Source organism: Podarcis cretensis (genome assembly GCF_951804945.1).
Source record: "Podarcis cretensis genome assembly, chromosome: 16".
NCBI lineage: Eukaryota > Metazoa > Chordata > Lepidosauria > Squamata > Lacertidae > Podarcis > Podarcis cretensis.
The window spans coordinates 10,149,431-10,170,171 of NC_137186.1; the positions used below are offsets into that span (position 1 = coordinate 10,149,431).

Here is a 20,741-nt window from a genome sequence, read left to right on the forward strand (position 1 = left end):
CACACACACACACACACTCCTCATAGACATTCCCACAGCCTTGGGCTGATATGGTGGCAAAGTCCCCTCCCCGGTAACCTCCAAAGGAAGAATGCAGAGTCCAAGATATGCTTGTGCGGGAGGCAAACAAACAGGATTTGAACTTCCTGGTGTTGCTGCTGGAAGCAAGCAAGCCTTTCTATCTGGGGCCCTAACCTCGCCCCAGGCATGGAGCCTGGCTGATGGGAGAGATTAGGGCGGGAGGCTACCAGATAAGGGGAGCTCAGAGGAGGAGCAGGAAAACGCAGCAGGCTAGAGAAAGTCAGCAGTAAACAGGCTGTGATTAATGAGCTGTCTAGTGGGGGGAGCAAGCCAGGGAGGCCTGAAAGCAGGAGGGAAGGCAGAGCTGGGTGCCCAGTGCCGTCTCCCTATGGCTTATGTAGCTTTTGAGAAGGGGGGTGGGTTCCATGGATTCGTGGAGCCCACATGTTCAAAGGAAGTCCATCCCAGAATGCCAGTTGCAGGGGGACAAACAGGGGTGAGAGATGCTCGCCCCATCACATGACTGGGGGATTTTCATGAAAGCAGAACGCTTGACCAAATGGACTTGCGGCATTAAAAGGAGGGGGAAAACTGCATGAACAATTTGCCCAGAGAAGCAGAGTGGTGTAGTGGTTAGAGTGTCGGACTAGGACCTGGGAGAGACCAGGATTCGAATCCTCACGGGGTGTGGCCCTGGCCAGTCACTGCCTCTCAGCCTAGCCTACCTCACAGGGTTGTTGTGTGGGGATGACCCTCAGGGCCCCTTCCGACTCTACAATTCTATTTTTCTTTGACTGAGGATGGGGAGAACCATGGAGCTTCTTGGAGAAGTACAGTGGTACCTCAGGTTAAGTACCGTATTTTTTGCTCTATAAGACTCACTTTTTCCCTCCTAAAAAGTAAGGGGAAATGTGTGTGCGTCTTATGGAGCGAATGCAGGCTGCGCAGCTATCCCAGAAGCCAGAACAGCAAGAGGGATCGCTGCTTTCGCTGCGCAGCGATCCCTCTTGTTGTTCTGGCTTCTGAGATTCAGAATATTTTTTTTCTTGTTTTCTTCCTCCAAAAACTGGCTGCATCTTATGGTCTGGTGCGTCTTATGCGTCTTATAGAGCAAAAAATACAGTACTTAATTCGTTCTGGAGGTCCGTACTTAACCTGAAACTGTTCTTAACTTGAAGCACCACTTTAGCTAATGGGGCGTCCTGCTGCTGCCGTGCCGCTGGAGCACAATTTCTGTTCTCATCCTGAAGCAAAGTTCTTAACCTGAAGCACTATTTCTGGGTTAGCGGAGTCTGTAACCTGAAGCATATGTAACCTGAAGCGTATGTAACCCGAGATACTACTGTAGGCCGGATAGAAAATGCAATAACTAATAAGTCAGTAGGGAAATTCTGCTGCCATGGGTTCAAGTCTCGGTGTTGATCGCTGCACTCAGAGCAACGAAGGGAAGGGCCGTGGCTCAGTGGCAGAGCTCCAGCATTGCATGCAGAAGGCCCTGGGTTCAGTCCTCACCATCTCCAGGCAGGGCTGATAGGAGACACTGCCCCCAAACCCTACACAGTGGTCTAACTCAGTATAAGGCAGCTTCCTGTGTTCCTATGGCATATCCCCAGACATGTAAGACTCGGGGCGTTCCAAAGCTTACTTTTTGGTTTAGAGGCATATATAAACTTCGGCTCTCCAACTCAGCTGCAGAGGTGTCAACCTTTTGCAGAAATAAGGATGTGGGAAACAGCAACCCCACACCCCGGCCTGAGAGTGCCATTGCGGGCTGTGGCTTCTGCAGAGGCCAAGCACACTCCCTTCCAAACGGAGGCCGGCGCAGGGAGACATGGCACTCTCTTTCTCCCTTCCGGCAAAGGCAGGAAGGCGTTGTTCCTCCCGGGCGGCTGACTTACGAAAGGCCGGCGATCCCTCGCACAGACAGATTGGGAACGGAGAGAGCAAATTGCCCTGCTGAAAAGCTGGCCTGGACACACACACTTTGCTAACCCCCGTCTCAGAAAGTAAGAGCAAACGCGAGAGTAGAAACTACAGCCTCACCCCTTCAGGAATCGCTCCTCCTCTTCCTAGAAGAGAGAAGAGGAGGTTTCCCTAACTTAAAACTGCTTCTGGTTCTTCATTTCTTCCCCCCCCCCCCCGCCTCCTTTGCAGGCCATCCTGATTTTACAAGCCCTGAAATCTGAGATATCAGCCAGCCCTCTCTGGCAGGAACAAGACAAGCCCCATAACCCAGTCCTAGCTCAGACATTCCTTTGTTCTCAGACGTCCCCCAGGTGACCAACCCAACCAGACCATGGAAGGAACTCACACTGGCCTTGATGTACCTGGCAGAAGAATTGGTCTTTCTTTCTTTCACAAAGTTCAGCGGAAGGCAGTTAAAGGACCAGAGAAAAGGGTGTCGCAGATAGAAGCACAGCGGTAAAGAGCTTGCTTTGCACAGAGACGGTCTCAGGTCCAAGCTCCAGAATCTTTACAAAGGGGGCGGAAAGACCTTGTCAAACTCTGGAGAGGTGCTACCAGTCAGGGTAAACAATGCTGAGCTAGTCAGACCAATAGGATGCTTGCTATAAACCAGACGGACCAATAGTACGCTTCCTATAAACCATTCAGAACCATGAGGACTAGGACCCTGAGCTATTTCAAGGAGAAAAAACGTAGCTCGGTTGCAGATCTGATACACACATGGCAGACCCCAGGTTCAGTCCCTGGCATGCAAAGTGGAGAAATAACCCCTGTCTGAAAACCTGGAGAGCAGCTGGTCTGTGTAGAGAATACAGTGGTGCCTCGCAAGACGAAATTAATCCGTTCCGCGAGTCTCTTCGTCTAGCGGTTTTTTCGTCTTGCGAAGCAAGCCCATTGACGGCTTAGCGGATTAGCGGCTTTTAGCGGCTTATCGGCTTAGCAGATAAGCAGCTTAGCGGCTTAGAAAAGGGGGGGGAGGGGAAAAAACCCGCAGGAACTCGCAAGACATTTTCGTCTTGCGAAGCAAGCCCATAGGAAATTCGTTTTACGAAGCACCTCCAAAACCGAAAACCCTTTCGTCTAGCGGGTTTTCCGTCTTGCGAGGCGTTCGTCTTGCGGGGCACCACTGTACCTAGCTAGAAACGCCAAGGGGTCTTGACTTGGGATAAGGTAGGCTTCCCCACGTCCTGTTCCCTTAAAAGTCCAGATTATGGAATTGCAGAGTTGGAAGGGACCCTGAGGATTATCTAGTCCAACCCCTGCAATGCAGGAATATGCAGCTGTCCCATACGGGGATGGATCCTGCAGCCTTGGTGCTCCAGATGTCGCTGAACTCCAAATCGCATCACCCCTGGAAGTTGTAGGCCCACTACCCATCCCTGCCAAGGGTGGAGTCACTGGAGTATCTTTGCCTCGTTTTCCCATGTGTTGTCCAGCCCTGCCAGGCAGTGGATCTTTTATAAACAATGTGGCTTTTTCAGAAAATTCTGAACTGGAAAAGTTTGCCATGCACATATTAGGAAAATTCGATTCAGAGCGTTTTTTCAGTTTGAATCAAAACATTTTCTGATGCCAGCTAGAGCAGGTATGGGGAAACTTTGGCCCTCTGGATGTTGTGGAACTACAACTCCCATCAGCCCCAGCAAGCGTGACCAGTGGCCATGGATTATGAAGCTTGTTGTTCTCAGGTGATTGACAGGAGGGTGGCTCTGCAGGTATGTGCAGAGGTAAAGATCTGATTTGCCAGCTGGATCCAGTTCCCCAGCCCTGCCCTAAAGAGTATGTTCCTTTTACTTTTATTTTTAAAACAATGCTAAATGTCCTGAGGAAGGCCTGTAACTCAGAGGCAAAGCTCCTGCTTTGCATAGGGAAGGCCTCGGGTTCAATTCCTGGCACCTCCAGGTGGGGCTGGGAATAACCCTCTGCCTGAAACGATACATGGTCTGTCTCTGTACAAAGCAGTTACCTCCTTTGAAACTGCCAGCCTCACCTAACACAGAATCTGCAGCTGGCATCTATCGTTATCAATGGACTTATGAAACAGAAAGAATTCCCCCAGAGAAGGCTGGAAAGTTTTCAAGAAAATTTCCTGCCCCATATCCCTGGTCTCTTAGGGTTTTTCTTACAATCTCCCTTTTCCAACCTGGCTGTTTGAGGCAGCCTTCGGAATTAGCTAGGTGCAAGGTGCAAAAGGAACCACTTGGGACCAAGTAACGATGTTTGGGTGCTAGGATGGCACCTGACATTTCCACCATTCAGGGATCCTTAGATCTGGACTGTTTTCACACACTAATACCCCAACCTGTAGAATTCCACCAGTTACTGTATTTTTCGCTCTATAAGACAAACAAGACCATAAAACGCACAAAGTTTTTGGAGGAGGAAAACAGGAAAAAAATATTCTGAATATCAGAAGCCAGAACAGCAAGAGGGATTGCTGCGCAGTGAAAGCAGTGATCCCTCTTGCTGTTCTGGCTTCTGGGATAGCTGCGCAGCCTGCATTCGCTCCATAAGACGCACACACATTTCCCCTTACTTTTTAGGAGGGAAAAAGTGAGTCTTATAGAGCAAAAAATACGGTATATTTTATCAGCACAATCGGAATGAATTTTCTGGAACCAAAGTTCTTTTTCTGAGCAGCCTGAACAGGAACAGTCACCATTAAAAAAGAGTTCAGAATAGGCCAATATATATATGTGGACTGTTTGTGGATCAAGGGACTTTTCTCAAAGCTCTTAACCTAGCTCAAGGTTGTCATCTGAACTAGCCAGATGTTTAACTGATAATCAATCACAGTGAGTCAGACATTTGAAAAATAAGGCTTTAGAGCCGTCTTGCCCCAAAATGGCAACTAGACATTCCGTTTTGGTGACTGCAACCTTGGTTTAAGGAGCCATTTGGCGCCTAGCTTAAACATCTGAGTTTCTAGCACTGATCTAAAAGATCCTTGTAACTGCAGATCAATGAAGGAAGCTGCCTTGTAGTCAGTCAGGTCATTGGACCATTTAGCTCAGTAATGTCTACACTGACTAGCAGCAGCAATCCAGGGTTTCAGGCAAGGGCATTCCCACCCCTAGCTGGAGAGGCCGCGGATTGAACCTCGGAAGTTCTGCATGAAAGTCGGATGCTCTGCCACTGAACCATGGTCCTTCCCTTGGAAAGAAAGTAAAATTCCAACCCTTATGATCTTAAAACAAAGGATAGGATTCCTATGAATAGGAACATGGGAAGCTGACTTATTCCGTCACACCACTGGTCCAGCTAGCTCAGTATGGTCTGCTCCAGGGTTTCCTAAACTTGGGTCTCCAGCTGTGGTTTGAGGACAACTCCCATCATCCCTTGCTAACAGGACCAGTGGTCAGGGATGATGGGAGCTGTAGTTCAACCACAGCTGGAGACCCAAGTCTGGGAAACCCTGGTTTACACTGACCAACAGTGGCTCTACAGCAGTGTTCCCCAACCTTGGGCCTCCAGCTGTTTTTGGACTACAATTCCCATCATCCTTGACCACTGGTCTTGCTAGCGAGGGATGATGGGAATTGTAGTCCAAAAACAGCTGGAGGCCCAAGGTTGGGGAACACTGCTCTACAGGGTTTCAGGCAGGGAACATGCCAAGTCCTACCTGGAGATGCCATGTATTGAAGCTGGGACCTTCTGCATGCAAAGCAGAGACTGGGCTGTGGTTGTTCTGCCAGGCATCAAGATGCCCCCAAAGCCTTAACAACGGAGGAGGATTCCTTTTTCCAATTTAACAAGCATTTCCTGAACCTCAGCTGCAACCTGACTCAGTGTTTTGTCAGATCTCAGCTGAAGTAGCAGAACTGTGTGGGAGGAAAGGGGCCACAGAGTTCAAGAGAAGATTCACGGCTGCTTCCAGGATCAACTCCATGGCTGAAGAGTGTTGGCACACTTAGCACGCAGCAGATTGAGCTGTGATACATGTCAGGCAGGCAGCCAACAGGATTATCATCAACCCGAAACCTATAGCCAAGGATTTGCAGGCTTGGTTCCAATCAATATGTGATCCCTGATTGGATGGGATATGTACCTGGCTGGGGACAAGAATGGGGAACATGGGGCCCTACAGATGTTGCTAGGTAACAACTCCCATCATCCCATACCATGCTGGCCGGGGCTGATGGGAGCTGGAGTCCAGAAACCTGTGAGGGCCACAGGTTCCTCATCTTTTCCAGTAGAGAATAGTGGGTGAAATGGATGATCTGTATAAAGTAGCCTCACACGTTCCTCCAAACAGCAATTCACACAGGCCGGGAGGAGGAGGCTCATCCGAAAGAAGAAAACATTATTAAAATAAACCAGGCGGGGGGAGACCCCAAGAACACCAGTTAATTTAAATCCAGATCAAAGCTTGCTGCAACTATCAAATGCTTGGGAAACACCACTGGCTCAGGGCGCAAGGAGAAGCTGCCGCAGAGGAGGGAAAGCCACATGCAAGACTGGAAAACCCCACAGATTTGGTTGCCAAAGCTTGGGATTTGAATACAGCATTTGCCTTCTCTGCCCCCAAGGGAGGACCCTGCCTGGAAGAGAAAAGCTATACATCTGCTATTTTGTAATCATGGGATATTACTCATTGCTTACTCACGTCCTTTAAAAATAACACCCCCCCAAAGCTAAGCATTTCACAATGGGGTGGGATTCATGTACTCAGCCAGAACGGCATCCCTCCACCACCACCTGCTCAGCCCCAGGTTCCAGCTCAAACCAGGCAGGCTGATGGGAAAGAGACAAAACTCAGACCCACCTAGTGAAGGACTATAGGAGAAAATGGCACAGCAACTGCCAAAAGGAGGATATAAGGGGGAAAGAGAGATGGTACTCCTCTCTGACAGGAGTGAGGAACCTCAGGCACCAAATGTGGCCCTCCAGGTCTCTCTATCTGGCCCTCAGAACTTTCCCCAAGCCACACCCCTCGGTGACCCTGCTCTGCAACCTCCTGGAGTGTTTTTGCCTGGCTGGAATGTGTCCTTAAACACTGGTCACACCTCTTGCTTGCTTTGATGGTGTGTGAATGTGTGTACTGCACAAATTTACACTTATTGCTCTGCACATTTTCACATGTGGCCCTCAGAAGGCTGCTCATAACGGAATGCGGCCCTTGGATTGCAAAGGATCCCCCCTAGTCTTGCTCCACACCGCACCGACAGCACTGCAGGGATACCCGACACAGGAGCGGCGTAAACAGCCAGAGGTCCCCTCTCCACCACATTTAGGACCTAAGCCATTGTGTTTCCTTGCTCTCTAGGTCTGCTAACAGGACTCATTCTCCCATAAGAGAACTATTGGGCCAAAGTAACAAAGAGGCTGAGCCGTGGCAGACCTGGCCTCTGGATGAACTCATTAACTGAGAGCAAGAGTGTAGGAACCTTTGCCCCTTCCAGCAGTGTTCAAAACTGCTATTGTTTTAGGCACATTTTGCGACAGGGAATGTCATTAGCTCGAGCAGTCTCTGAGCTAAGGGCGCAGCACTGCGCCTAAGATTTCAGATTAAAACTGCAGAGTGGAAGGAGGAACTTTTTCTGCCTCCCTCACTTCCAGCTACTCTCTGGAGACCCTCTTAAGAATATTAGGGGGGGGGGGGTGGGCAGGGGAAGGACTAGACCATGTGAAAAATGAACATAATATTTTAACTGCAGTTCATTCATTCTCAGCTTTGCATTCTTGTTATAAAAAAGCCAACTAGACATTCTGTTGCTGCATCCATAACCTAGGTTTAAGTTGTCGTTTAGCTCTTAGCTTTCATATCTCAGTTTCTAACACTGCCTTTCCAGGTGTTGTTGGGCTCCAATTCCCATCAGCCACAGAGCCAGCATGGCCAATAGTTAGGGATGATGGGAGTTGTAGTCCAGCAATAGTCCAGCAATGTCTGCGGAGGGCTGAAAGTTATCCAGCTCTGCCTTATAAGCAAACCGGTCTTCTCTCTCAGACCACCTTCCACAACACAGGGATGATAATACAGTACTGACCCAATGAAAGAGAAGGTGTTGTGAAAAATTTCAGAAAACAATACGAGCCTAGCTGCTAGATGAAGCCAAATGCCCATCCAGTTCAGAATCCTGTTCTCACAGTGGCCAACCAGATGGGAAGCCCAACAGCAGCTTTCCCTTCCTGCAGTTTCCACTAGCAACTGGTATTCAGGCTGCCTGATCATAATCATTGTGGCTGATAGGCCCTAATAGCCTTCTCCTCCATGAACTTGTCTAAGCCTATAGTCTTAGGTGCATGTTTGTAGCTTTCATGGAATACTAAACAGGTATTAAAAAGGTAAAGGGACCCCTGACCATTAGGTCCAGTCGTGGCCAACTCTGGGGTTGCGGCGCTCATCTCACTTTATTGGCCGAGGGAGCCGGCGTACAGGTCATGTGGCCAGCATGACTAAGCTGCTTCAGGCGAACCAGAGCAGCACACGGAAATGCCGCTTACCTTCCCGCCGGAGTGGTACCTATTTATCTACTTGCATTTTGACGTGCTTTCAAACTGCTAGGTTGGCAGGAGCAGGGACCGAGCAATGGGAGCTCATCCCGTCACGGGGATTCGAACCACCGACCTTCTGATTGGCAAGTCCTAGGCTCTGTGGTTTAACCCACAGCACCACCCGCATCCCAAACAGGTATTAACAGAGATCAAATCCATACCATACATTGAAAGCACATTCAATGCCCATTTAAAGCACACTGCTTTACCCAGGGAATCCTGGTAACTGTACATAAGAACAAGAGAAAAACCCAACTGGGTCAGGCCAAAGGCTCATTGTCCAGCTTCTTGTGCCCACATTGGCCACCTAGAGGCCCCAATGGGAAGTCTGCAAACAGGACCTGAGGGCGACAGCAACCTTCCCCACATGTGGTCAGCAGCAGCTGGGATTCAGAAGCATACTGCCTCCTCCGACAGTGAAGGGAGAACATAGCCATTGTGGCCACTTATATCCACCACAAACTTGCCATATTTTGAAGAGGAAAAAGAGGACGCAATGACGGCAATTCAAAGCAAATAAATGCAGTCTGTCTCAATTTTTACCCCTGGAAAAAGAGGACACATGTTGCTGGCCATCACTGCATCTTGTGAAGAACCCCCAAGATAACTTGGTGTGGTGATTTCAAGACTTTTAAGACGCACAATCATCATTGGAAATAATGACCCCCCCCACCACAGATTAAATGCTGTGCTTCTCCATTTCAGTTTAAGATTCCTTTCAATAGCAGTCGCCCTGTGCCAAGAGCCCACACACCCCTCAACCTCCCCCTTTTTGAATACAATAACGGACCGAGTAGATTAGTGTTTCCCAACCTTGTGCCTCCAGCTGTTTTTGGACTACAATTCCCATCATCCCTTGCCACTGGTCTTGCTAATCAGGGATGATGGGAGTTGTAGTTCAAAAACAGCTGGAGGCACAAGGTTGGGAAACACAGGCTGCCTCTACTTCACCATTCTGTTTCGCACACAGTGGCCAACCAGATTCCTCTGGGAAACCTACAACTAGGGCAGGGAGGGCCTGCCCTTCCCTGGTTTCTCCCCTAGCAACAAGTATTCAGAGGTATGTTGCCTCTGAACCCGGAGGTTCTGTTTCACAGACACGGCTCACAGCTGTTTGCAGACTTCTCCTCCTCCACCTCTTGCATGAATCTGCCCGATCTCCTTTTAAAGGAAGTTACCGGCACAACCTTCACCGTGTCTGCTCAGTGGCAAGTCCTGTTGAATTTAGTGGGGTTTAAACACACACAGACACGCACCACTTAGCCTACCCTGAATCTGCTGCCGGGTTGGATGACTCCCAAGCCCCGCTGTCATGGGAGAGAACCACTCAGATGCAGAGATCACGGGCTGGAGGCGCGAGGCGCAGGTTCGAATCCGCCGCAAGGCTGAGTTTTTTAACCCATTCCCTCCCTGCCTGGCCTACCTTGCAGGGCTGTGCCGAGGATTCCGAGGAGGGCGGCCCCCTCCTTTGCTACACACATACGATTCGCAAAGGGAAAGACGAAGAAAGGAAGAAGAAGAAGAAGACCCAAGTCCGGGGGGAGGCGAGTCTAGAGCGCCGTGAGGGGGGGGGGATCGCCCGGAGTCAATCACGAGGGAGGGGCGGGGCTACGGGGGAGGGGGAGGGGCTACGAGGGAGGGGCGGGCCCGCGCTTCTTACCGGGGCGGCGGCACCATGGGGGTCCTCAGCGGAAGGCAGAGGCGGCCTCCTTCCGTCGCGCAGCAGCTCCTCGGCAAACTTCAGCTGGGCCCCGGGCCCCACTCCTCCTCCCCGTCAACCACTTCCGGTTGCGGCCGCCCCAGAACCTCACTTCCGTTCTTCAATGGCTTACTTCCGGTTCCTCCTCTATGGCTCCAGCCCGACTCTGGTTCGCACGCCCCGCCTCTCTTTTTTTTTTTAACCAACCCTTTGCTAACCCCGCTAGAGATAGGAATCAGGGTAGAGTGACACGCGCAGCCTGAAAGTCGGAAGGCTCTTAAAAACAACAACAACTCTTATTTAAAGTTCCTAATGGGGTTGTTTTTATTTCTTCCTCCCCTCCCATGGAAAGAGCTGTTCGACAGTGGAACAGATTCCCTCGGGGGGGGGGGCTCTCTCCTTCCTTGGAGGTTTTTAAGCAGAGGTTGGATGGCCATCTGTCATGGACGCTTTAGCTGAAATTCCTGTCTGCATCGCAGGGGGTTGGACTAGATGACCCTTGGGTCCCTTCCAATTCTATGATTCTATGATTTACCAGGAAGTAGGGGGTGTGGGTGGCGCTGTGGGTTAAACCACAGAACCTAGGACTTGCCGATCAGAAGGTTGGCGGTTCAAATCCCCGCGACGGGGTGAGCTCCCATTGTTCGGTCCCTGCTCCTGCCAACCTAGCAGTTCGAAAGCACATCAAAGTGCAAGTAGATAAATAGGTACCGCTCCGGCGGGAAGGTAAACGGCGGCGTTTCTGTGCGCTGCTCTTGTTCGCCAGAAGCGGCTTAGTCTTCATGGCCACATGACCTGGAAGCTCAACGCCGGCTCCCTCGGCCAATAAAGCGAGATGAGCGCCGCAACCCCAGAGTCGGCCACAACTGGACCTAATGGTCAGGGGTCCCTTTACCTTACCTTTTAGGGACCACCTGCAATACGAGAGATGGGTGTGGCATATGGAATAGGCTGTAGACTGAAGTGTGTGAGACAGGCAGGGAAGCAAATTTCTTGTTGTTTAGTCGTGTCCGACTCTTCGTGACCCCCTGGACCAGAGCGCGCCAGGCACTCCTATCTTCCACTGCCTCCCACAGTTTGGTCAAACTCATGTTTGCAGCTTCGAGAACACTGTCCCACCATCTCGTCCTCTGTCGTCCCCTTCTCCTTGTGCCCTCCATCTTTCCCAACATCAGGGTCTTTTCCAGGGAGTCTTCTCTTCTCATGAGGTGGCCAGAGTATTGGAGCCTCAGCTTCAGGATCTGTCCTTCCAGTGAGCACTCAGGGCTGATTTCCTTCAGAATGGAGAGGTTTGATCTTCTTGCAGTCCATGGGACTCTCAAGAGTCTCCCCCACACTGGAAAAGACCCTGATGTTGGGAAAGATGGAGGGCGCAAGGAGAGGGGGACGACAGAGGACGAGATGGTTGGACAGTGTTCTCGAAGCTACCAGCATGAGTCTGACCAGACTGTAGGAGGCAGTGGAAGACAGGAGTGCCTGGTGTGCTCTGGTCCAGGGGGTCACGAAGAGTCGGACACGACTAAACAACAACAAAAGCTATTATACAAATATGCGACTGCATCGTTTACATTTGTACATATAAATTATATGAGGGCCGAAAGGCGAGACAGCAATTTACGAACGAATAAAATATTAACGCTATAAAGATACATATTTATTATATCTTATATGATATTTAAATTGCATGTCATATAAACAATAAGTTTCTCCCCACGGTCCTGATTATCCCTGCCTCCCTTCCACTTCCGCGCAGAGGACGCACGGCGATAAATCATTAATTTTAAAAAATTAAGAAAAGCGTGCGAGGGGAAGGGGAGGGGAAATCCCAAGCCAATACCAATGCCAGCCAATCAGCACTCTCTACGTCAACAAACGTCGCCCCCCGGCGCCTCCTCCGCCCAATCAGCGCCATCGGCGGCGGCGTTTGAAAAGCGGCGGTTGAGGAAGGGGTGTGTGTTTGCGTGCCTGAAGCGCGGGGGAGGGAAGGAGAGGACAGCAGGCGCCCTCGCGCAGGCGCCGAAAGGAGGTCTCGCGCCGGGCTCCTCCCTCGTCCCGCCTCCTCTTCCAACGGGCGCCAGTGAGAGAGGCCGGAGCGCGCGCCGCCGCTCGCTCGTTGGCTGCTGCTGCTGCTGCTGCTGCAGGGGCTGCCGGGATACTTCTGTGACGGGATTCTCCTGTTAATTATCGTAGTTGTTGTTGTTTCCCTCTCATGGCTCACAATCAGATCTATTATTCGGACAAGTACGACGACGAGGAGTTCGAGTACCGGTGAGAAAAGGCGAGGCCGAAGGCGGGGAAGCGGCGGGGTCTGCCCTGAGAGGGAGAGGAGGGGCGTGGCTAGGGGGTTGTTATGGCTACGTTGAGGGGCGTGGCCCTAAGGGAGTGGGCGGGGCCTTCCATAAAAGAGAGGTGGGTAGTGTGGTGTAGTGGTTAGAAGGTGAAGCCTAAGCCCTGGGTTCAAATCCATCCACTCAGCCATGAAGTCCATTAGGTGGTGGCTGGCTTCTCAAGCTAGCCTACCTCACAGGGTTGTTGTGAGGATAAAATGGGGGAGGGAAGAGAGAACCATTTGCTCCATCTCGGCCTCCTTGGAAGGAAAGGTGCTGTCAAAACGTAATATTATAATGGAATAGCTTCAGGAAGAATCTTTCGGAATAACGAGCAGTTCTGATGGTAAGTTAGGGAGCAGCTCTGCAATGAAGCTCGTAATCTGTTATTTGGATGGATCTAGCATTAGCATTACCGTTATTGTCATCGTTTCTGGTGTAGGGGATAGTTTTTAGGAATAATCTCTCAGGATAGTAATCAGAATAACCAGTTATGATTGTGGGTTGTTGGGTGCAGCAGATTCAGTACTTGAGAGGTGGCTTTCCAATGGCTACTATATGTATATAGTACAGTGGTGCCTCGCAAGACGAAATTAATCCGTTCCGCGAGTCTCTTCGTCTAGCGGTTTTTTCGTCTTGCGAAGCAAGCCCATTGACGGCTTAGTGGATTAGCGCTATTAGCGGCTTTTAGCGGATAAGCAGATAAGCTGCTTAGCGGCTTAGAAAAAAGGGGGGAAGGGGGAAAAAAACCCGCAGGAACTCGCAAGACATTTTCGTCTTGCGAAGCAAGCCCATAGGAAATTCGTTTTGCGAAGCACCTCCAAAATGGAAAACCCTTTCGTCTAGCGGGTTTTCCGTCTTGTGAGGCATTCGTCTTGCGGGGCACCACTGTGCTGCCTTGAGTATTGGAGGCAACATGCTTAACAGTTGCTGAAGAATGACAATAGGAAAGTGACATTTATTTCAAGTCTAGTCTTGTGGGCTTCCCAGAAATGTAAGACCCTGCTGGATCAGGCCAGTGACCCATCTAGTCCATCATCCAGTTCTCATAGTGGCCAACCAAATGCAAAACTCTCTCCTGCTGTTTTCAGCCACTGATATGCAGAACGAAACATTGCTTCCTCTGATTGTGTAGGTAGACCGTAGCCATCATGGCTAGTAGCCATTGATAGGCTTGCCCTCCATATACTGGATCAATTGAACATAACTGCTGGACCAGATGGGCCATGGGTCCAATGTGTTGGTTCTCTTTACTTTCTGATGATTGACTTAATGGTCACAAACTATTTTACAGCGATCCTTCCTGTGCTTCTTTTAACATTCTCTTCTCTTGATCCTGCCGCTGCAGGCACGTGATGCTTCCAAAGGACATTGCCAAGCTGGTCCCGAAGACCCACCTCATGTCCGAGTCAGAGTGGCGGAACCTGGGGGTCCAGCAAAGCCAGGGCTGGGTTCACTACATGATCCACGAGCCAGGTAGGTTGCACAATGGCACAGGAGGCCTGGAGCAAATGCTAAGAGACCTTGCTTGAGGGGAAGGGCTGACAAAATGGCTTTCTGATATCAGGGTAGCAGGAAATAGATTGGGCAGGATGTGAGACCTGCTATCTCTCTGTTGCACGTGCACACATTTCTTCTTCTTGATGACCAAAAAGAGCTGTACTACAGTAGCTGCTTTAAACACCAAGTTGAGTTGTGCCCTGCCAAAATTCTAGGCAGCTGGCTTTCTTACGTCTAGGGGTGGAGGATATGTGATCCCTGATTGGTTGGGACATGTATCTAGGGCATACTTGGCGGACCTGTGCCCCTCCAGATATTGGACCACAACTTCCATCATGGCTGACCATTGAGAGTCCTGGCCGGGACTGCTGGGATTTGAAGTCCAGCAGAGCATGGAGAGCCACAAGTTCCCTGCCCCTGCCCTGGATGAACAGCTAATCTGACCTGATATAAACAGCTCCTCTAGTTCCACACTGCACATACTTAAAACAAGGAAGTCGCTCCCACAGGAGGCAGGCAGTGTTGGTCAGCAACTCGGATGGTTTTAAAAGCGGATTGGACAAATTCATGCAGTAGAAGGTCATCAGTGCCTATTAGCCATGGTGATTATGCTCTGCCTCCGGAGCTGGAGGCAGTAATGCTTCCAAGTACCAGTTGATGAAAACTACAGGATGGAAGAGTTCTCTTGTTCTCAGATCCTGCTTGCAGGTTTCCCACAGGGCTGAGCTAGGTGGTCCATTGGCCTGATCCAGAGGGGTCTCCTTGTGTTCTTATGGACAACAGTGAAGGAGGGCTTTTGCCTTTATGCCTGTGGACTTGCTGGAGGAATCTTGCAGGCTCTTCTTATGCTCTTCAGAGAGCTATGTCTGAAGGGAGATAGCTCTCCCATTCAAAGGGAGGCAGTGAGGGGTGCAGATTACTGTCACAAATTATAACTACAATCACAGTAACTGTATAGACTGTATATCTATTCAGACTTAAAGATATTTAGGCCTTTGCAGAGAGCCACTGCCCTATAAAGCCTGTGTTTTTTAAAGCACACAAATGTGGCTTCAAAAACAGCATCCAATGCTTCTGTCGGCTTCTTGCAAATCCCAGTTTTGATTTAAAGTTGCTAGTTCCTCACTCCTTTCTATTTAAGCAAATGCCTCTGCCTCCCCTAGGAGCAGAGTTTATGTATTAATAAAGTACTCCTTATGGCCGTTTACTGGTGTTCATAATGTTCACCACCCTTGGTACGTGATTGAATATGACAAGATGAAAAGACTCCTGGCATATACTGCATATCTTGCCTCTCAGTTTGGCAGAGCACCAGCCATAGTCGGGAGTGTCCATTACCTCCACTAAAGCAGGAAGTTACTTTCGTCTTCCCCTTGTCCAGATCACAGTCGGGGTTGGCCTGTCACTCATTGGGTGACAGGAGCTCTGAACTGATCAGGGAGCTGGCCAGGGATATCAAGAAGAGAAAGTGCCCTGCAGGAAAACCAAATGAGAGTTTTGATGCAGTCATTTATTTAAGAACTATTCCTATAACTCACGCCTTACTGTAATTGTGCTATATAGACTCATCTTAAAAACTTGGCTCTGTAATTTGTTTTTATACTGAATATGCTCTGTGTATAGTTCTTTATGGTTATATGTTGGCTTATACATATGCTTATGATAAATCAATAAAAATTAATGTGATTAAGTAGAAAAAAATGAAATATTTGAAATCTTTTAACCACCAAAAACAGCTTACAATGTTCTGCAGTCACAATTTTTGAAAAGGGAGGGGGACCTGTGACAAGCGTAAGATTCTGCTTCTCCCGATCCCTTCTGCCTGCAGATTTTTTAACATAGGAAGCTGCCTTATACTGAGAGACCATTGGTCTATCTCTCTCAGTGTTGTCTACACTGACCAGCGGTGGCTCTCCAGTGTCTCAAGCAGGGGTTTCTCTCAGCCACACCTGGAGATGCCAGAGATTGAATCTAGGGGCCTTCTGCATGCAAAGCAGCTGTTCTACCACTGCTCTCACATGGTTGTAGCTTTAAGCTTATTGTTGCTGCAGTGTGGATTAGCAACTTCAAATCAAAACCTGGATTTGGAGGAAGCTGATGGATGCATCGGATGCTGTTTTGGAGGTCATGTTTGCGACACAGCTGTGACTGTGCCATGTGCAAAGTGCTCATCTGATTTTTGACATATGCTTAGAAACACCCATGTTAGGCTTGAGTCACCTGGCCTTTCAATATTATTTTCTAGATCTTTTTTTAACATGCAATTTCCTCTCTCCCTGCAGAGCCCCACATCCTGCTTTTCCGACGGCCGCTGCCAAAGAAGCCAGAAAAATGATGTGCTTGAGCCTTTCCCCATGTTTTAGCTATAAGCACCTTTAAACAAAAAACCCAGCAAACTGTGTTTTTTGGAAAAGTTTGACAAATGTTTTCACTATGTCCGTCAAGAAAAGGCCACTCAATGCAACAGTTAATGCCGGACAAGAAAAGCTTTGCTTGCTGCAGAAAGACTGTCTGCTGAAAAGGATTGGTTTTAGCTGCTGAAACATTGATATTTTTTTACACTGGCTGAAGCCTTGCTCCTGCTTTATCCCACACAGCAGGGCTGGTTTGGTTTTTAAACCCAGGAGAATGCAGTGTGTTTCCCTGGTTGGATATTTCTAATCTATGTTTTTTAAATCTTTTTTTAAAACCTTGTATTTCATGTTAATCCTTTGGAACTTTTAAAAGTTATGCTTGATATGACTGTTCTTCAGGGTCTGTCAATAAAGCACCAAGGTTTTACACATCCTTTTTGCTTATTTCATAGACACCCTCAAACCTTCTGATTGCTGTACTCTCAAATGTGGCTTGAACAGCTTTGTATTAACAGCTGATGTGCAAACAGTGCATGGAATTGCATGTAGACAAGTGAATGGACAGGCAGAGAAGGGGAGGATCTGCCAGTGTGTTGGGTAGATATCTATATTTTTATCCAATCAGTGGTTATTTCTGTGCCTCCCTTCTCCATGGTCACCATAACAATGCTAACAACAAACCTCTTAGCAGGCTACTAAATTATTTTATTTTTGCTGGTAAATAACCTTTATGGATTTATTTACAAAGCTGAGCTAGAAGTATTTAAAAAATAAGCTGCAGATGAGCTTGTGCATGTTGTTGGCATCCATCTGTCTCGGGAGATAGTGGAGGAGTATGCCTTTGCAGGTGATGTCAAACTGTTGGAAAGTTGCAGTGCCTGCTGTGGCTGTAGAGACCGATATGGGAGAGACATGTTTTGTTGCAGGTGGGGCAGACGAAGGCATCCGGTTGTGCTGCTGCAGATGCGTTTCTTCTCTCTGCGCTCCTCCCAGCAGTCATTCCTCCTCTGGTCATTGCTGTGCAAAAATGGCGTGACTGTCGTGTCTCCAGGCACTGCGGTCATCTGCAAGGAATTTCCACATAGCAAGGCTGATGTCACGTTTGCAGACATCTTTGTAACGTGTGTTACAGCTTCTCTTTCTGAGGCCTTTCCGCAGAAATGGCACTGTCTCTTAAAACAAACTTTACGCATCAAGAAAGGACGTAGCTACCTCTCTAGGCATCCCATTGCCTCTCCTTAATACTTAAGTGGGCATAGGAACAAGTGGGGGCTGGGTCATGTGCATTCAGTTCCACAGTATTTTTTCCCTCTTAAAGAAGCAACTTCCACCTCTGCGGAAAGACTTGGCAAAGCTGCTAGCATGAACAAACGAAGGAATGGGTTAAGGTTAGGGGAACCTCTTGCCTGGGGGTGGATTGCAGCCCTCCAGTCCTCTCTGTCTGGCTCTCAAGACTTCCACTATCTACACCCCTTACTGACCCTACCTTGTGCTTTCCTTGAGTGCTTTTTGCCTGGCTGGAATATATCCTTTGCTAATGCCTTTTCCTTGCCTGGATGTGGACACAGAGGTCTGTATGTGTTGAAACCTCTGTCTTCAGTGTGGCTGAAACATACTCAACCATGCAAAGGTAAGTGTCATGCCTGTTGCTCCACCCATTTTTGTCTCTGGCTATGCCCACCACTAGCTCCCTGAAAGTTTCCTTTAGTACAAGGGTAGGGTAGCTTTTTCAACCTAACAGCTATTCGTGAAACAGTAAACTAGTTGCCTCACCTACAGCTTTTAAAAATTTGAACCTATCTTGAGTCCCAAGGACGTCAGAACAGGCGAGAGCATTCAGGAGAGAAAATTTGAATTATTTTTATTCCAGCTCAAATGCAAAATGTCGTAAAGTCCACCTGGAATTTTTTTGGGTAAGCTTAAAATTGGGCAGCAAGCACCCTAATTGACAGAAGAGCCATTGCAACAGCCTTTAATATAAGAGTGGGCAAGCGTTAGCCTCTGGGTATTGCTGAAATACAACTCCCATCAGCCCTAGCAATCATGGGCAATGGCTTTGGGCAATGAAAACTATAGCTCAATAGCATCTGGAGGCTCCACCAACTTGACTCAAGAGGTGGTAGTGAGAATTAAGAGGTGGGAAGATACAGTTGTCTGGTTTACACCCAATTCAAAGTAATGGTTTGCTCAACCAAAGCATAGGTTGTCTGGTCCCAACAAACTAACAACGATTTGTTTTCTGGCAGTGAACTGTGAAGTCACAATTTCCTTGGCTTAGGAAACAGTTTTTTTGGCCGCGGTGTGTTGTTAGGGCCAATCCTAACAGCCTTGCTTGACCATGGCTGCTTTTGCCATCCCACCACATATGTTTGCTGACCTACAGAAGCAACAGAAGCTGGAAAACAAACCAAGCTTTGGAGAAGCAAACCATGGGTTCTCTGCAATATGAGTAATGGCTTGCTGAGTAAACCATGGTTAAAGCAAACCTTGGCTTAGCTTTGTGTGCAAACACAAGCAACTGCTGCAGCATTTTAGAGAGTTTTTATGAGCAGGATTTGTGTGAGATATAAAAACCCTGGTCCACCCAGATCTCAAAGTAGGCTGTCATCTTCTACACAAGCAGAACTTTAAACGGTTTCGAAGCATAGTCTAATTTTTAACATGCCCTATAGCAGCTGAGCTGACTGACTGACATGTCCTGGCCTGCACATCATTACTAAGGGGAAACACAAGCACTCAAAAACATTTTGTACCATAATGAGAGTTCACACACACACAAAAGAAATCTGCCAGGGTGAATTCACATTATGAGTCATGAAGGGGACATCTGAAAACTCTCGTTGTAGTACTTTTCTAGTGTGTCTGAGTGCATAGTTAACAGACAAGCTGATGTTTCACAACTTTCTCCTCCTTTGAGGAAATATTTTCCAAGTCAGAACCTATCTGCTGAGGAAGTGCTGACCACATGCAGTGGATTCTGGGAGCAGGGTACAAACCCATTTTACTGGATAGACTGGTTGGGATTCATCACTGGCCTACGCTGACTGCAACTGTGCCCTAGAAACACACCTCACACCTTGCAAGGGAAAACTGGTAGTCCCAAGCAATCTGTAAGATAGCCTTTCTTCCCAACAGAGTTTGAAAACTGCTGCTACGGAGGATTTATATTTATATAAGATGGCAGCATGAAGTGCTTCTGTACAGTGTGCTCAGTCACTGCATTCCATCTCCACCAAAGTTTTGGGATAGCTCAGTCGGTAAGAGCATGTGACTCTTAATCTCAGCGTCGTGGGTTCAAGCCCCACGTTAGGCAAAGACAATTCCTGCATTGCAGGGGGCTGGACTAGATGACTGTCGTGGTCCCTTCCAGCTCTACAACTCTGTAGCCACTGAACATAGGTAAAGGTAAAGGGACCCCTGACCATTAGGTCCAGTCGCAGACGACTGGGATTGTGGAGCTCATCTCGCTTTATTGGCTGAGGGAGCCAGCGTACAGCTTCCAGGTCATGTGGACAGAATGACTAAGCCGCTTCTGGCAAACCAGAGCAGCGCACAGAAACGCCGCCGTTTACCTTCCTGCCGGAGCGGTACCTATTTATCTACTTGCACTTTGAGCTGCTTTCGAACTGCTAGGTTGGCAGGAGCAGGGACCGAGCAACAGGAGCTCAGCCTGTCGCGGGGGATTCGAACCACCCTAGGCTCTGTGGTTTAACCCACAGTGCCACTGAGCATAAAAGGTAAAGGTACCCCTGCCCGTAGGGGCCAGTCTTGACAGACTCTGGGGTTGTGCGCCCATCTCACTTAAGAGGCCAGGGGCCAGCGCTGTCCGGAGACACTTCCGGGTCACGTGGCCAGCGTGACATCGCTGCTCTGGCCAGAGCCAGAGCCGCACACGGAAACGCCGTTTACCTTCCCGCTGGTAAGCGGTCCCTATTTATCTACTTGCACCCGGAGGTGCTTTCGAACTGCTAGGTTGGCAGGCGCTGGGACCGAGCAGCGGGAGCGCACCCCGTCGCAGGGATTCGAACCGCCGACCTTTCGATCGGCAAGCCCTAGGCGCTGAGGCTTTAACCCACAGCGCCACCTGAGCATACCCAAGCCTTATTGAACCTTTGAGAGATTTAGTCTCTTCTTCCTCCCCCTTTTCTGTCTCCCCCTCCCAAATATTTTCCATACATCTGCCAACATTTTCTGCTCATACACCTTCCTAGATTGATGATGATCTGTAGTGTATTAATATTATTTTCATTATCATCCTTCATTTCATCTCCTTACTTTTAGCTATCTCTCGCCCTAAGAGCCCCAACCTCCCTCCTGCCTTTCAAAAACAACCTCGAACGAAGGTGAATGCCGCAAAGCACGATGGGAATCGTAGTCCCC

At 48.9% G+C, this 20,741-nt stretch overlaps 2 protein-coding genes across 5 annotated transcripts in view; one reads left to right on the forward strand and one right to left on the reverse strand.

Annotated features, from left to right (window-relative positions):
* SHC1 (SHC adaptor protein 1) overlaps positions 1-10,295 on the reverse strand; it is a 47,710-nt gene extending 37,415 nt beyond the window's left edge. Inside the window, exon 1 of one of the 4 annotated variants that reach the window (XM_079958099.1) lies at positions 10,142-10,295. The gene's annotated coding sequence lies outside the window, so the exon portion shown is untranslated. Of the gene's footprint in view, positions 1-1,919; positions 2,032-9,904; positions 10,018-10,141 lie in introns of those variants that run through there. The other 3 variants (XM_079958097.1, XM_079958100.1, XM_079958098.1) reach the window with 3 other exon arrangements.
* A 1,886-nt stretch (positions 10,296-12,181) lies between these two features.
* CKS1B (CDC28 protein kinase regulatory subunit 1B) lies at positions 12,182-16,792 on the forward strand. Its single transcript, XM_079957466.1, has 3 exons — positions 12,182-12,448; positions 13,856-13,983; positions 16,290-16,792. The coding sequence occupies exons 1-3, from the start codon at positions 12,390-12,392 to the stop codon at positions 16,340-16,342; spliced, it is 240 nt and encodes a 79-aa protein (XP_079813592.1). The 5' UTR covers positions 12,182-12,389; the 3' UTR covers positions 16,343-16,792.
* The last annotated feature ends 3,949 nt before the right edge of the window (positions 16,793-20,741 follow it).

Excerpts from the sequence above, each read along its gene's own strand:
- CKS1B (XM_079957466.1), top strand. The coding sequence starts at position 12,390 with ATGGCTCACAATCAGATCTATTATTCGGACAAGTACGACGACGAGGAG. Across the intron at positions 12,449-13,855 it reads GACGAGGAGTTCGAGTACCG|GCACGTGATGCTTCCAAAGG; the intron begins GTGAGAAAAGGC and ends CTGCCGCTGCAG. Across the intron at positions 13,984-16,289 it reads CTACATGATCCACGAGCCAG|AGCCCCACATCCTGCTTTTC; the intron begins GTAGGTTGCACA and ends CTCTCCCTGCAG.